The 13,795-nt window shown below is 56.2% G+C and overlaps 3 protein-coding genes across 3 annotated transcripts; all 3 read left to right on the top strand.

Moving 5' to 3' along the window:
* The first annotated feature begins 542 nt into the window (after window positions 1-542).
* On the top strand, window positions 543-3,218 carry ASPBRDRAFT_597382 (Zn(II)2Cys6 transcription factor). Its single transcript, XM_067628103.1, has 4 exons — window positions 543-727; window positions 821-1,075; window positions 1,130-1,995; window positions 2,055-3,218. The coding sequence occupies exons 1-4, from the start codon at window positions 637-639 to the stop codon at window positions 2,952-2,954; spliced, it is 2,112 nt and encodes a 703-aa protein (XP_067478173.1). The 5' UTR covers window positions 543-636; the 3' UTR covers window positions 2,955-3,218.
* Window positions 3,219-3,495: 277 nt separating this feature from the next.
* On the top strand, window positions 3,496-5,547 carry ASPBRDRAFT_43796 (putative MFS drug efflux transporter). The gene has a single exon (XM_067625061.1). It carries the CDS (start codon window positions 3,846-3,848, stop codon window positions 5,523-5,525), a length of 1,680 nt encoding a protein of 559 aa, XP_067478172.1. The 5' UTR covers window positions 3,496-3,845; the 3' UTR covers window positions 5,526-5,547.
* A 748-nt stretch (window positions 5,548-6,295) lies between these two features.
* On the top strand, window positions 6,296-13,459 carry nrps7 (putative nonribosomal peptide synthase; the record flags this gene model as incomplete). The annotated part of the gene is made up of 1 exon (XM_067620994.1): window positions 6,296-13,459. One exon carries the CDS (start codon window positions 6,296-6,298, stop codon window positions 13,457-13,459), a length of 7,164 nt encoding a protein of 2,387 aa, XP_067478171.1.
* Between the last annotated feature and the right edge of the window lie 336 nt (window positions 13,460-13,795).

The following is a 13,795-nucleotide window of genomic DNA, read 5'->3' as shown; positions in this document are numbered from 1 at the left end:
CTCACGTGGGAAATTACTGGGGGCCCTGCCATGCAAGGTGAGATCCCACGAGGATTCGCCTGGACGCCACGCGGAGAATTGAGGTGCTCTTCCTTTCTGCAGACCCACGGGTCTGAAGGATGGTGGGGGAGGGGATATCGTAAAAGCTCTTGGCTCTACCGGCTGGACCCATGATGCCATCGTTGTCATGGTCGTGGCATTGGAATGACGCCGCATGTCAGAGCTTTTCTCCCACAGGGTCGTAGATTGGAGGCATTCCATTCTATACGGTGCCCCCTTCACTCTACCAGTTACTTTCATAACTCGGTTTGTCTCTTCGTATAACCCATCTGACCTGCAGTGGTTACATTTCTGGACAGGCAGGAGGCAGGTACTGGAATTGGTACCTCGTAGTAGTCGTTGCAATGGCGACGAACGCCAGAAGGAACAGCCCATCCGTATCTTCATCCAGCCATCAGCCAATTATCAAACTAGTCAGCCAATTGGCCAGTGAGCCTACTGCATGGTGTTAGTGACTTTCGGTGCTTCAGCCTCCATCTGTTTATCTTTTGGCCCCAAATCCCTCGACGCCATACCAGAGCATATATAATACTATGAAATAAACCCGCAACTTCATTTGAAGACAAGGTTCATGGCATGTTGAGTAGCCGGATCCTATTCACTTGCCAAATCTCCCAGCAGGACAGCAAGATTGCACCGCATATGATGACTGCCGCCACCAAAATTCGTAAGCCCAACTATTTTCTTTTGCTTGTGTTCTACTGCTATGCCTCATATCCCGGCTCTCCTCCCATACTTACACTTCCTGTTGCTATTTCAGCCGCACGAAGCCTCAATGGGTGCTGGACATGCCGTGTACGCCGGAAGAAATGCGATGAGACTCGCCCGGCATGCAGCCGATGCCTTTCCTTGGACCTCGAGTGTCATGGATACGGACCGAGACCGTACTGGATGGACAATGGGAACCTGCAGAATGAGCAAGCCTCGAAATTCCGGCAGATGGTCAGTCAAGCCCGATCAAAGAAGAGAAGGCAGAAGCTCCTTCTTTCCACTCGCCCACCAGCACGCACTACCGGTAAGGGTCTCCATATGTCAAGCAAAGGACCCGCACTGAGATCGATCACCTTAGTCTACCCTTTCTTCAATGTAGCTCCAGGCGAAATGCAACGTCTAACCCAAGACAGCAATGCGGCTGCCATAAATCCTTGTACGCTGGCGGGCAGCACCGTGCCCCTCAACCAGCTCCCCACCCCTGAAGGCACCTCGGTCTTCCCTGAGGAAGACTATGCCACGTTCTCCAAGCATATGGAGTGGATACAGAACCCCTCGTCTCCCTCATCGTCTGTAGAAGGGCTCCTAACCCCAAACGTGCTGGAGATGCACGAGCCCGGGATTGCATGGGGCGACTTGGTGACTTCGGACGATTTTGGCTTGGCCATGAGTAAATCCGCTCTGTCGGACCTGGATGATTTGATGTGGAGCGCATCCCTGGAGAGTCCCCACTTGCAGAAAGGCCCTTCTGTGTCTCCTGATCCGATCAGCCTGCAACCGACGTCCGGCATGCATATGCTGGCCGCTGCAACCTGCGGACAGACCATCTCGTGGCCCATGACACCCCTTGGCCCCATCCCGGGAAGCAGACCCGAGGATGAGTTACTTATGCATTACTTGGACCGGGTCTTCTACATTCAGTATCCATTCTATCACACCCAGGACCGACAAGGGAGAGGTTGGCTTCTTTCGCTACTGCGGCGAATCGAACCCGCGTACTATGCCAGTCTGGCTCTTAGTGAGCTCGACTTGCTCTCAACGTCGCTCTCTAAGAATGAGCTCCCGGCGCGCCTTGCGCAACTACGTATCAAAGATGGCTATTACGACCTGGCCCTTCAGGGAATGCAGCGCATCATGGCCGACTCATTTAGCTGGAATACTCAGAGCCAATTTACGCACAGTCTCGAGGGACTCATTTCAATACTTCAGCTTCTGTTTTGGGAGGTAGGTGGTACATCCTGATGATGCGGTGCGATCGCGGGTACTGATTCTTGTTCATTCAGATCTTTGCTGGCGGAACTAAGAACTGGCAATGGCTTCTTCGGCTGTCCGGCAATCTGATACCTGCATTCATGCGGACACGGATGTCTTCTACACTTCATGATGCATCGGGCCAGATCTGCCCAAATGCACCACTAGACAATCACAGCCCGTCCCCCGAAGACGACTGTACTACGAAACTACTCCTGGGATCTTTCGTATCGTTGGATATCATCGCTTCTGCCTCTACCCGGCGAGGCCCCTTTCTCGACATCGACCATGTCCACGTACTGGACCACTTAGGGATTCCTTTAGAAAGCCTGATGGGCTGCCGGAATTCGATCATGGCCTTGATCTCGGAAGTCTCTGCGCTGGATCGGTGGAAGAAAGAGTCAGAGGTGGCTCGCAAGCTCAGCATCATTGAACTAGCTCAGCGTGGTGGGCAACTGGAGGAGCGTCTACGGCGAGAACTTGTCGATCTCGAGCAGTTGTCCCCTCCAGGCCCCTGTTCAGCATGGGGTTCCTCTGCCACGCCGGGTGCCTCTCGGGCTCATCCAGGCATTAGCAGGGCGTTTGGGCTTGGCGCCATCGCCTATCTCCACGTTGTACTCTCCGGGGCTCATCCCGAGCTGCCGGAGATCGCACAAACTGTTGCCGACGCCATTCTGGTCTTTCAGGTGCTTCGCGATCGGCGACTCCTGTCGAGTGTGGTGTGGCCGTTCTGCATTGTGGGCTGTCTAGCACAGCCCGATCAACAGCCTTCTTTCCAGGAGCTCTTCACGACGGCGGAGGTCCCAGAGGGCACCCTTGCAGAGGCGTATCGAGTGATGGAGGAATGTTGGCAGGCGAGAACAAGTCGCACATCGGAGTGCGATTGGGTTTCGGTGATGAACGAGCGCGGAGACTATGTGCTGCTTCGATAGAGAGAAAAAGTACCATACCCACATAGAGAGATGTCGATTATGAGTGACGATAGAATAATGATGATAGATTAATGAGAATTCAAATTAAGATTTCCAAAAGTCCTAAGAACAGCCCTAACCCCTAGACAAGAGGATCTCTGAGGGATTATGTAGAGTAGATGCTATAATCATTGGCCAACAATCTTCACCTCCTTAAGCCTCCAATACGCATGTTATTGACTATAGGTCTCTCCCACTATGCTTAACAATCACCCCCCCAAACTATACACCTCTAACAACCCTGGAGAATCTATTAGGAATAAAGTGAGGGATGTTCCGGTCATGTATCTTCTTTTTTTCTTTTTCCTCCTTCCTCCATCTCACCTAATTGATTGGTGAGATGCTGTTGGTGGGCGCCGGCGGTAGAGCTAAAACAGCTGCAGGATCACCACTTGGGCGCCGTGACTAATTCATTATCGGGCGGCATTATGGCCTCCAACTCGACTCGATCACGAACGAACTAAAAAGTAAACTAAAAAGAAATCCTAACTATCCCACGGGGCTAGAATAAGCTGTGGCCCGCTTAGGAATGAGGTGTCTACTCTGATTACTCCGACCCTGCAGGCCAGTGGGAGACGCCGTGGGATGGACTGAAATTTGGTGAGAAATTAAGGGCGGGTGGGAGACTCCGGCCCTAAAGGATTGCAAAGGATTGCAAAGAAGTGGACTTGGGGAAGGGTTCTGGCTGGTGGGAGACCCCGGGCTGCTGCTGGGGGATTTTTTACTTTCTTTTATATACCTTGATGGCTTATTCTTCTGTTTTGAAAAAGGGTTTCTTGAAGAGTGATGAGCACAGTGGAATCTTAGACAAAGTTCTTTTTGTTGACCCCTTCTACTCTATTGTCCGTCCCAATGGCTGCCGACGCCATGATGAACCACTCTGCCTTGGAAAAGGCAGAGGGCCAACTCTCTGAAAAGTCCGCTGCTTCTAACCTGGACTCGGAGGACCAGCAGGTCGATGCTCCCAAGGAAGATGAAGCTCCTCCGCGTGATATTGGTGGCTGGAAATGGGCCATTGTCGTGGCGGCCATCTACAGTTCGCAGTTCCTCTTCGCCCTGGACAATACCATCGTCGCCAACATTCAACCCACCATCGTCGAGGACTTCAACTCTGTTTCCAAGCTGTCCTGGATTAGTGTGGCCTTCCTGATCGGTGCCGCGTCCACCAACCTCGTCTGGGGTAAGATCTTTGCCCAATTCAACGCCAAATGGACCTACATCATCTGCATCGCCATCTTCGAAGTCGGGTCGGCCGTCTGTGGCTCCGCGCCCACCATGAATGCCTTCATCGTCGGTCGTGCCATCTGTGGTTTCTCCGGTGCTGGCATGTACGTCGGCCTGATGACCATGCTGGCTGTGACCACCTCCATGCAAGAACGGCCGACGTATGTCGGTGGTGCCGGTTTCACCTGGGGTGTGGGCACCGTGCTGGGTCCTATCATCGGAGGTGCCTTTACGGATTCATCTGCTGGCTGGCGCTGGTCTTTCTACATCAACCTGTGCATCGGTGCAGTCTGCGCCCCCGTCTACATCTTCATGCTCCCCAACAAGGACCCCCGACCCGGCGTCAGTCTGGGAGAACGAGCTCGTGAGATCGACTACCTGGGTGGTGTCCTGACCATTGGCGCCTTCATCTCCGGTGTTATGGCCGTCTCGTTCGGTGGTGCGACGTATCCCTGGAACTCAGGCAAGATCATCGGTCTGTTCTGCTGCTCGGGCGTGCTGTTCATCCTGCTCGGTATCCAGCAGGGCATTCCTGTCTTCACCACCAAGGAACGCCGTCTGTTCCCCGTCGAGTTCCTTCGCAGTCGCACCATCCTCATCCTCTTCGCCATGACTGCCTCCGGTGGTACTCTCATCTTCCTTCCCGTCTACATGTGTCCGCTCTTCTTCCAGTTCACGCGCGGTGACTCGGCCCTCGAGTCTGGTGTCCGGCTGCTCCCCTTCATCATCCTGATGATCGTGGCGGTCATTGGCAACGGCGCCATTCTCTCCGCACACGGGTTGTACATGCCGTGGTTCTTGGCCGGTGGCATTCTCTGCCTGATTGGCAGTGCGTTGATGTACACCGTGGGTCTCACGACCTCGGTCGCCCATATCTACGGCTACACGGTGCTGATTGGCTTTGGCGTGGGCTTGTTCTCGCAGGCGTCGTTCTCCATTGCCCAGGCGGTGGCCGAGCCACACATGGCCCCATCGGCCGTGGGATTCATTACCTGCGCGCAGATCTCCGGGTGCACCATCGCTCTGGCCATTGCCAATGCGGTGTTCCTGAACAAGAGTGTGGAGGGCATCAAGGCCATTTTGCCGGATGTGTCTTCGTCCGAGATCGAATTGACCATTACGGGTACGGGGTCTCAGCTGTTCGAGGGACTGAGTCCGGACGTGAAGAATCAGGTGCTGGAGGCGATTGTCAAGGCGCTGAACAACTCGTATATCCTGGCGATGGTGGCGGCGGCGCTGGTGGTCGTGTTGAGTGTGTGTATGAAGCGGGAGAAGCTGTTTATTGCTGGTGGTGCTGGAGGTGTTTAGATGAAGCTGGACCAGTAAAACAGGGATATGGGGAAGATAGAGCTGGGGAGACTGCTCTGATGGATGCAGATAGATGCATTACTCTACTTAGAATTGGGAACCATCTCCCTCTCTGGGTTATAGATAGTACACGAGCCTGGATACATAGACATCCTGGCATGTTTAATGACGACTTTTCTTTTCTTGAAATTGAGTCTACGCACTCCATCTAGACATGTCTACCCTCACAACCACGTGGATACGCCACCACAGCACCTCTTCTCAGCAACGCCATGATCCCAACGAGTCAGATACGAGTATATGCCTGCTCCCATATATGTGGCCACCACTAAAACAGCATCGCCACTCTCAGCACCTTTAGCTCTACCGCCCAAACCCCTGTCGTGCCGCGCTCTGGAAGGATTGCTTAGCCTTACCGTCCACCACTCTCCTGGCTGTCCGGATGCCCACCACTGGTGCCTCCTGCAAAACCGTTTAGCCCAACCGCCGAAGCTAATGCACGGAGCGGGGGGCCTCGTGGCAAAGTGTCGAGGGTGTGTCAGACTGCAGGATCGCAGGATGGCGCATCGCGGTTTTGTCGAAGCCCTCTGACCCACCAGATACGAGAGCAGAACCCGGAGAATGACTCGGTTCAGACTTGACCAGGGAGCATAATATGTAGCCAGGATCATGCAGTTGCAAGGAGCTTCAGTAAGTAGAGGCAGAATACCTCTTACTGTATACTCTGCTCTCTGCTTTCTGTTTTCTGTTTTGCATCTTGATGTGACAAGATGATTTCCTACTACGAGATTCAAGATGCCCACCCCGTCTCGCCTCCCACATACCAATCCCTCAAGGGTCACGAGCAGGTCTCCGAGCAACCGATACAGGATCTAGAACTTGCCGCGGAATACTGGAACGGTCTCTTTTCCACTGTTGGAGCGCAACCCCAGCTCCATTCCTTTCCTCTCGATCACCAGTGGCCCCGGTCCGAAACGACCATCCGTGCCCCGGAGCATCTCTTCGAAGCGGCAGTAGACTTCAGTGAGAGATACCACATTCGACTAGATGACTTGATCTATGGGATATGGGCCCTCGTGTCCATTCGACACACGGCGGGGGGCCACCGCACCGCCATCTTCACGGTAGCCGGACGAGACCGATCGTTCTTCGGATCAGACTGCCCCCAACCGGGTCTCGAAGACCAGGAGGACTTTCCTCTGGTTCTGACGGTACCGGAGGACATGGACGCTCTCTCGTGGATCCGACACGTTGGGACTATCAGCGCTGAAGCAGCCACACACTCACACTTGGGCTACAAGCAGATCCTTACGCGGACCGGCGCCGCACCGCCACAAGTCAAGGTCTCTATCATACCTGATGACAGTGAAGAGGTCATGACCGCCGATGCTGACTTTCCCCTCGTGCTGAATCTGTCGGCATCCTCTGAATTGAAGCTGAGCATGCGCCATAATCTGGCCGTGCCGCGGACCAACGTCCGAGTCCTGCTTGACCACTTCGCCGCTACGCTGCAGCAGGTGGTTGAAACCCCGTCAGTAAACATTGCAGCAGTGAACTTGACATCCCCAGCGGAGAGACAATTACTTCATGAGTATGGCAAGGCTGCCATCCGAGCCCGTCGCGGGCTGGTGCATGCCCTGGTTGAGAAACAGGCTCGATTGAGACCAGATGCCCACGCCGTGCAATTCGAGCTGGACGCTCCCCTTCCCTACGGCACATTGAATAAACGTGCGAACCAGTTGGCCCGATTGCTGCGCCCATACGGGGCATCGTATATCCCCGTGCACATGCGCACGTCGGCCGACTTCATCGTCGCCCTGCTGGCTATCCTGAAGGCTGGCGCCGCATACGTGATCCTGGACCCTGATGCACCGGCCAGCCGCAAGTCCTTCATTGTCGAGGATGTCCAGGCAGACTTTGTCCTCGTGGATTCAGACACGGCGGGTGAGTTCCCTCGTGAACACAAGGTTCGTGAGCTGCTGAGCGAGTCCATGGGCAACGACGACACCGACTTGTCTCTCAACCAAGACGCCAGTGATCTGGCATATGTGATCTACACATCCGGGTCAACAGGCAAGCCCAAAGCAGTCCTCCTGGAGCATCAAGCCGCCTATAACGGCCTCCTGGCCTTCCCCAAGCTGCTCGACCTGCGCCAGCTGCTCTTCTTCAACCCGGTATTCTCCGCAGCTCAGCGATCCATGTGGGCCACGCTCAGCGTCGGAGGATGCCTCTGTCTGGCCAGCAAGGCCAATCTGACCGTCCACTTGGCCAGAACCATCAACAGCATGCACATCACCTCCGTCGACATGACCTCGACCACGGCATCGCTGCTCGCACCAGACAACGTCCCCTCGCTGCGCCGCATGGTCCTGGGCGGCGAACTGGTGAACCCAGCCGTCGTACAAACCTGGTCCCATCGCGTCGAGCTGCTATCTTCGTATGGCCTCAGCGAATGCACCCAACTCAACTGGCGCTACCGACTCCAAGACACCCAGAGCTCCTCCCGCATCATCGGCCAGCCCTTCGACACCACGACCTCCTACATCCTCGTTCCGGGCACCACCACCCTCTCGCCACTCCTCATCCCCGGTGAACTCTGTCTCGGTGGCGCCCAGCTCGCCCGGGGCTACCTGAACAACGCCGACGAAACCGCCCGTCGCTTCATCCCCAACCCCTTCGGGCAGGGCAAGCTCTACCGCACGGGGGATCTGGCCGTGCGCCACGCCGACGGATCGATCGAGATGATCGGCCGGATTGATTTCCAGGTCAAGATCAACGGCCAGCGCGTGGACCCAGCCGAGCCAAACGCCGTGATCCAGTCGTATGAGGAAGTCAAGCAGTCCGCTGTGGTGCCTGCAGTCGTGGGCGGGAAGACAGCCCTCGTGGGGGTGGTGGTGAGTCGCGCCGACGGCGACTGGGACTCGCTCGTGGCGAACCTGCGCACGTACCTGGCATCCAGAGTACCGCGGTATATGGTCCCTGGGTTCTGGGTGCCGCTGGCTGCGTTGCCGACGAATGCGAATGGGAAAGTCGATATGGCTGCTATTCGCGCGATCGTCGAGGATCTCGTTCAGTCGGGGCACTTGCTGCCGGATAGGCCTAAGAATGGGACGAACGGGGTGGTCTGGACGGAGAAGGAGAGGATTGTCCGCGCGCTTTGGGCGAGGTTCTTGTCGTTCGCGGAGGAGGATATCTCAGTGGAGGACTCTTTCGTGGCGCTGGGTGGCACATCGTTGGAAGCTATCCAGGTCGTGTCGCAGCTGCAGACTGAGCATGGCTTGATTCTGCGCGTGGAGGATATCATCCTGGGGCAGTCGCTGGCTCAGGTTGCTGGTCTCATCCAGCAGCAGCAGCAGCAGCAGAAGGCCGGAGGCAGCGCAGTGAATGGCCATACGCCGTTTACACTACTTCGCGAGACTCCATCCTTTGAGCGCTTCGGGATCAACGTGGCCGACGTCGAGGATGCATTTCCCGTGACGCCCTTCCAGGAAGCCATCATCGCCAACACCATGCTAGGTGGCACCAAGTACATCTACAGCCGGTCATACAGCTTCGCCGGACACCGTGCTGAGGCAGTCAAGCGCGCGCTGACATCCCTCATGGACAGGGAGATCTTCCTGCGTTCGACCTTCATCCCAGACGGAGTGTCGTTCATGCAAGTCGTGCGCAAAGCTGCCACTGTGCCCTGGGAGACGTCCTCCCTGGACGTGAAGACCTACATGCAGGAGCAGATCCAGAAGCCCATGCACGCTGGGGGTCTCTGGTGGCGTGCAGCTGCCCTGCCAGATAATATCCTGGTCATCACCATCCACCACGCGCTGTTCGACTACTGGTCCAGCGAGTTCCTCCCTCAGGACCTGACCTCTCTCCTAACAGGGTCTGCGCTTGTCCAGCGCCCTCCCTTCAGTCAATATGTAAAGCACCTCCAGCAACACGACGAACCCACCATGCAGACCTTCTGGAAGAAATACCTCGACGGCGCCGTTCCCACCCGCCTAGGCGCGCAGACCGAGCAGCAGACTCTCGTCTCGGCTTCCCTACACACGGACCTGAAATCCACAGCCTCGGCCCTCAAAGTCACCCCCAGCATGCTGCTCTATGCCGCCTGGTCCCTCGTCCTCGCTCGCGCCACCTCCTCCCCGGACGTGGTCGTTGGCGTCACTCTCTCCGGCCGCGAGGCCCCCATCCCAGGGATCCTGCAGATGAGCGGGCCCACGCTGATGATTGCTCCGCTGCGGGTGAGGGTCCATCCGGACAGCTCGTTCCAGGCGCATCTGGCCTCCGTGCAGGCGAGTCTGTGGGACGTGGCGCGACATGCGCAGTACGGGCTGCGCAAGATCCTGAAAGTGAGTCGGCAGCCGAAGGATCTGTTTGATACGACGGTCAACTTCCTCATCAAAGTGGACAGTATGCCTAACACAGCTGGAGGATTGACCATTCTGCCGGAGAAGAATTACGGTACGCATGACTATATCAAGTTGGAGTTGAGTAATGAGGACCTGGGACGGGTGACGCTGTCGTCGATGTTGGAGCAGGGCTATGCTAGGCTGTTGGTGCAGTCTGTCGCTGATATCTTGAGGGTTGCGGCGGAGGCACCGGACACGAGGGTTGGGGAGTTGGAGCTCGCGCGCGAGGGGATGGTGAATGCGGTTGGAAGGGAGGTTGATGGCCCGGTAGAGGTTGCCTCCAAGCAAAGTCCAGCTGACGATGAGCTCGGCCACTCAGCCTTTCATCGCATCGCCTGCAACTATCCCTCGCGCACGGCGGTCGAGGATGCCACCGGCGCCAGCATCACCTACGCCGGCATGGCCATCAAGGTCAACCAGCTTGCTGGGCTGCTGCGCGCCAAAGGTGTCGTTCTGGAGCAGGTGGTTCCTCTTTTGCTCGAGAAGTCCATCAGCACTATCATCTCCATGCTGGGCGTCATGGTCTCCGGGGGTGCGTTCCTGCCTCTAGGCCCGGAGAACCCTCGCGAGCGCAACCTGGGCATCATGGAGGATTGTGAAGCCAAGGTGGTCATCACGGACCGCCAGAACGCGGGCTTCTTCGACGACCTCACCTACGAGGTGATCGTGATCGACGACCTGGACTGGGATGCCATGCCTATCCAGCGCGAGATCGTCCCCGACCTCACTCCAGATAGCCTGGCGTATCTCATCTACACCTCAGGAAGTACCGGCAAGCCCAAGGGCACTCTGCTCACGCACCGAGCCCTAGCCACGGCCGTGGAGGGCATCATCGAGTCGACGCAGATGGACAACTCGCACCGGATCCTCTGGGCACTGAACTACACGTTTGACGGATCGTTCTTCTCCCTCTTCTCAGCCCTAGCCACTGGCTGCACGCTCTGCGTCGCACCCCAAAACACCATCGTCGGCAACCTCGCCGGCCTGATCAACGCCATGCAAGTGACTGCCGTCTGCGTAACGCCCACGATGGCCGGCCTCTTCCATCCCGACGACGTGCCCACGCTGCAAATCCTCGCCACCGGCGGCGAGCCCGTCACGCCGCACATGCAGACCGTCTGGGCGCCGCGCATCACCGTCCACAGCGCGTACGGGCCAACCGAAGCCACCATCTGCGTCACCACCACGCACGTCACCCCAGATATGAATCTGCGCAACATCGGTCGACCCTACCGCAATGTATCCGCGCAGATCCTCGATCCAGACACCCTGCAGCCCGTGCCCGCTGGCGAAGTCGGCGAGCTGTGTCTGGCTGGACCGCAGCTGGCCCGGGGATATCTGAAGCGTCCAGATGCCACCGACAAGGTCTTCCGGAACCGGCCTGACGGGCGGATCTACCAGACGGGCGATCTAGCAAGATGGCTGCCCAGCGGGGAGATCGAGCTGTTTGGCCGCAAGGACGACCAGGTCAAGATCAACGGCTACCGGATCGAGCTGGGTGAGATCGAGAGTGTCATGATGCAGACGGGGCTGTTCAGCCAGTGTGCTGTGATTGCGGCGACGGTGCTCAAGAAGAAGCAGCTCGTCGCGTTCTGCTCGACTGCTGCCCCAGGCTCGAGGGAGGTTGTCCTGCTCGCTCCAGAGCAGGCACCCATCCTAGATGAAATCAAGGAACATCTCACCACACTGCCCAAGTACATGGTGCCTTCAATCTGGCTCCCACTGTCGGACTTTCCCCTCATGGGCTCTGGCAAGATCGACCGCAAGCGGTTGCTAGCGCTCGCTCAGGGCCTCGCTGACGACGAGCTCAAGGCGTATCTGCCTGCGGAAGAGATCTCGGCCATCACGTCCCCAGCCGAGCACAAGTTGCAGCATCTCTGGGCCAAGCTCTTCGATACCCCGGCGGACGACATCCACGCCAACTCGACCTTCCACGCCCTCGGCGGCGACTCCATCTCGGCTCTGAACCTGGTCAGTCTCCTCCGCCAGGACGGATACCAGGTGCGGGTGAACGACATTCTCTCATCCCGGACACTGCGCGACCAGGCTGCGCTGCTGATCGAGGAGCCTGCTGCTGCTGCTGCTGCTGCTCCACCCTCAGCTGCAGCTGTCCCGACATTCCAAGCCACCGAAACCATGTACAACCAGCTCGCACAGCTCGGCATTACCCGGTCTGAAGTGGAAGACATCTACCCCCTGAGCCCGGGGCAGATCGAGTTCCTGACGCAGGGCAACAAGCCCGAGCAATTCTGGCAGCTCATGACTGTCCGCCGACTCCCACTGGACTTTGACTTTGCGCGCTGGATTAGCCTGACCACGCAGCTCACGCAGCACAACCAGATCCTGCGTGCATTGTACCTGTATGCGGAGGGGAGTCGTGATCCCCGCACAGCCGTGCAGGTCATTCTGCGCGATGCAACTCTCAACCTGACGTACCACACCTATAACAGTGACGAGGAGAAGCAAGCTCTCCTAGACAGCAACTGGGAGCGACGCTTCGATGCAGCACGACCATTCGTGCGCTACGCCCTGCTCACGGACGCCACCACGGGAGTGAAAGACCTGGTTATCAAGCTCGACCACGCCTCCTACGACGGTACATTACTACACATCTTCGACGACCAGTTCCTGGCTCTGGCACGCAATGAACCCATTCCTGAATGCACACCCTTCAAAGACTACATCGACTACATCACCTCTCTCCCGAAACAACCTCAATTGGACTACTGGACGAATCTCCTCCAACCCTACCACAACGACACCACGACCACACCCTACCTTTCTACCCTCACCAACCCATCATTAAACAATATCATCACCTCCCCGATCCCAGCAAGCATGGGCATCGACGCCCTCGCCACAACCCACAACGTCACCCCATCCATCATCTTCCAAACGGCATTCTCCCTCCTTCTTTCCCATCTCTCCTCCACCACCACATCCCATCTCCAGGGACAGAAGCAAAGAATAGTCTACGACACCCTCATAACAGCCCGCAACGTCCCTCTCCCCTCCCCCCAAACCATCACCGGAACCTGCGCCAACTTCCTCCCCTTCCTCTCCACCATTGATCCCTCCCAATCCATCAAATCCTTACTTCAAGATACTCAGCGAGACTTTTGGACCTCTGCCGACCACGCTGCGGTCTCTTTATCAGAGATATACGAAGCCCTAGGAGTGGAGAGGGAGGTAGGGGCCGCGAAAGCACTGTTCTGTTTCCAGCCATTTGAGAAGAAATTCGATGATGGAAATGGAACTGAGAAAGAGGATGCGATGCGGTGGATTGTGATGAAGATGAGTAAGAATACGATGAAGTTTAATTATGGGGTGCAGGTGGAGGTGGGGAAGGGGGTGGAGAGGGGGAGTTATGTGGTGAGGTTTTATTGGGATGGGAGGGTTTTTGAATCTGCTGAGGATAAGAATGGGATGGATGGGAAGGATGGGGCGAGGAGAGTGGTGGAGTTGTATAAGAAAGTGTTGGAAGGGTTGGGAAAGGGGGATACGATTGGGGATTTGGAATTAGAGTAGACTTGTGATGTTTGATGTTTGATGTTTGATGTTTTTTGTGAGGTTGGCGTTTAGAGTAGTTCCTTTGTGGATGCATTAGATTCTAGATCCTAGATCTCAGATTGGATGTTACTGTTGTTTACTGTTTATTAGAGATTCTGTTATGGTTGATATACATGGCTTTAAATAGATTCTACTTTACCCTACTTGATCTACTCTGCTATACTCTGTTCTATTACATCTAAAATATGACTGAGCTGTAAACACGAGTCGGTACTATAGAGGGTTCACTTCTTATGAAGGCACATACAACAGGATATGCTATGTATGAATATAGTACCTTTATGTTGTGTGAAC

The sequence above is a fragment of the Aspergillus brasiliensis genome (genome assembly GCF_001889945.1).
Source record: "Aspergillus brasiliensis CBS 101740 unplaced genomic scaffold ASPBRscaffold_7, whole genome shotgun sequence".
In the NCBI taxonomy this organism is placed as follows: Eukaryota; Fungi; Ascomycota; class Eurotiomycetes; order Eurotiales; family Aspergillaceae; genus Aspergillus; species Aspergillus brasiliensis.
The sequence above is the reverse complement of the archived record's forward strand: the minus strand, read 5'-3'. Positions and strand labels throughout refer to the sequence as shown.

Excerpts from the sequence above, each read along its gene's own strand:
- ASPBRDRAFT_43796 (XM_067625061.1), top strand. The coding sequence starts at position 3,846 with ATGGCTGCCGACGCCATGATGAACCACTCTGCCTTGGAAAAGGCAGAG.
- ASPBRDRAFT_597382 (XM_067628103.1), top strand. The coding sequence starts at position 637 with ATGTTGAGTAGCCGGATCCTATTCACTTGCCAAATCTCCCAGCAGGAC. Across the intron at positions 728-820 it reads GACTGCCGCCACCAAAATTC|CCGCACGAAGCCTCAATGGG; the intron begins GTAAGCCCAACT and ends TTGCTATTTCAG. Across the intron at positions 1,076-1,129 it reads CCCACCAGCACGCACTACCG|TCTACCCTTTCTTCAATGTA; the intron begins GTAAGGGTCTCC and ends CGATCACCTTAG.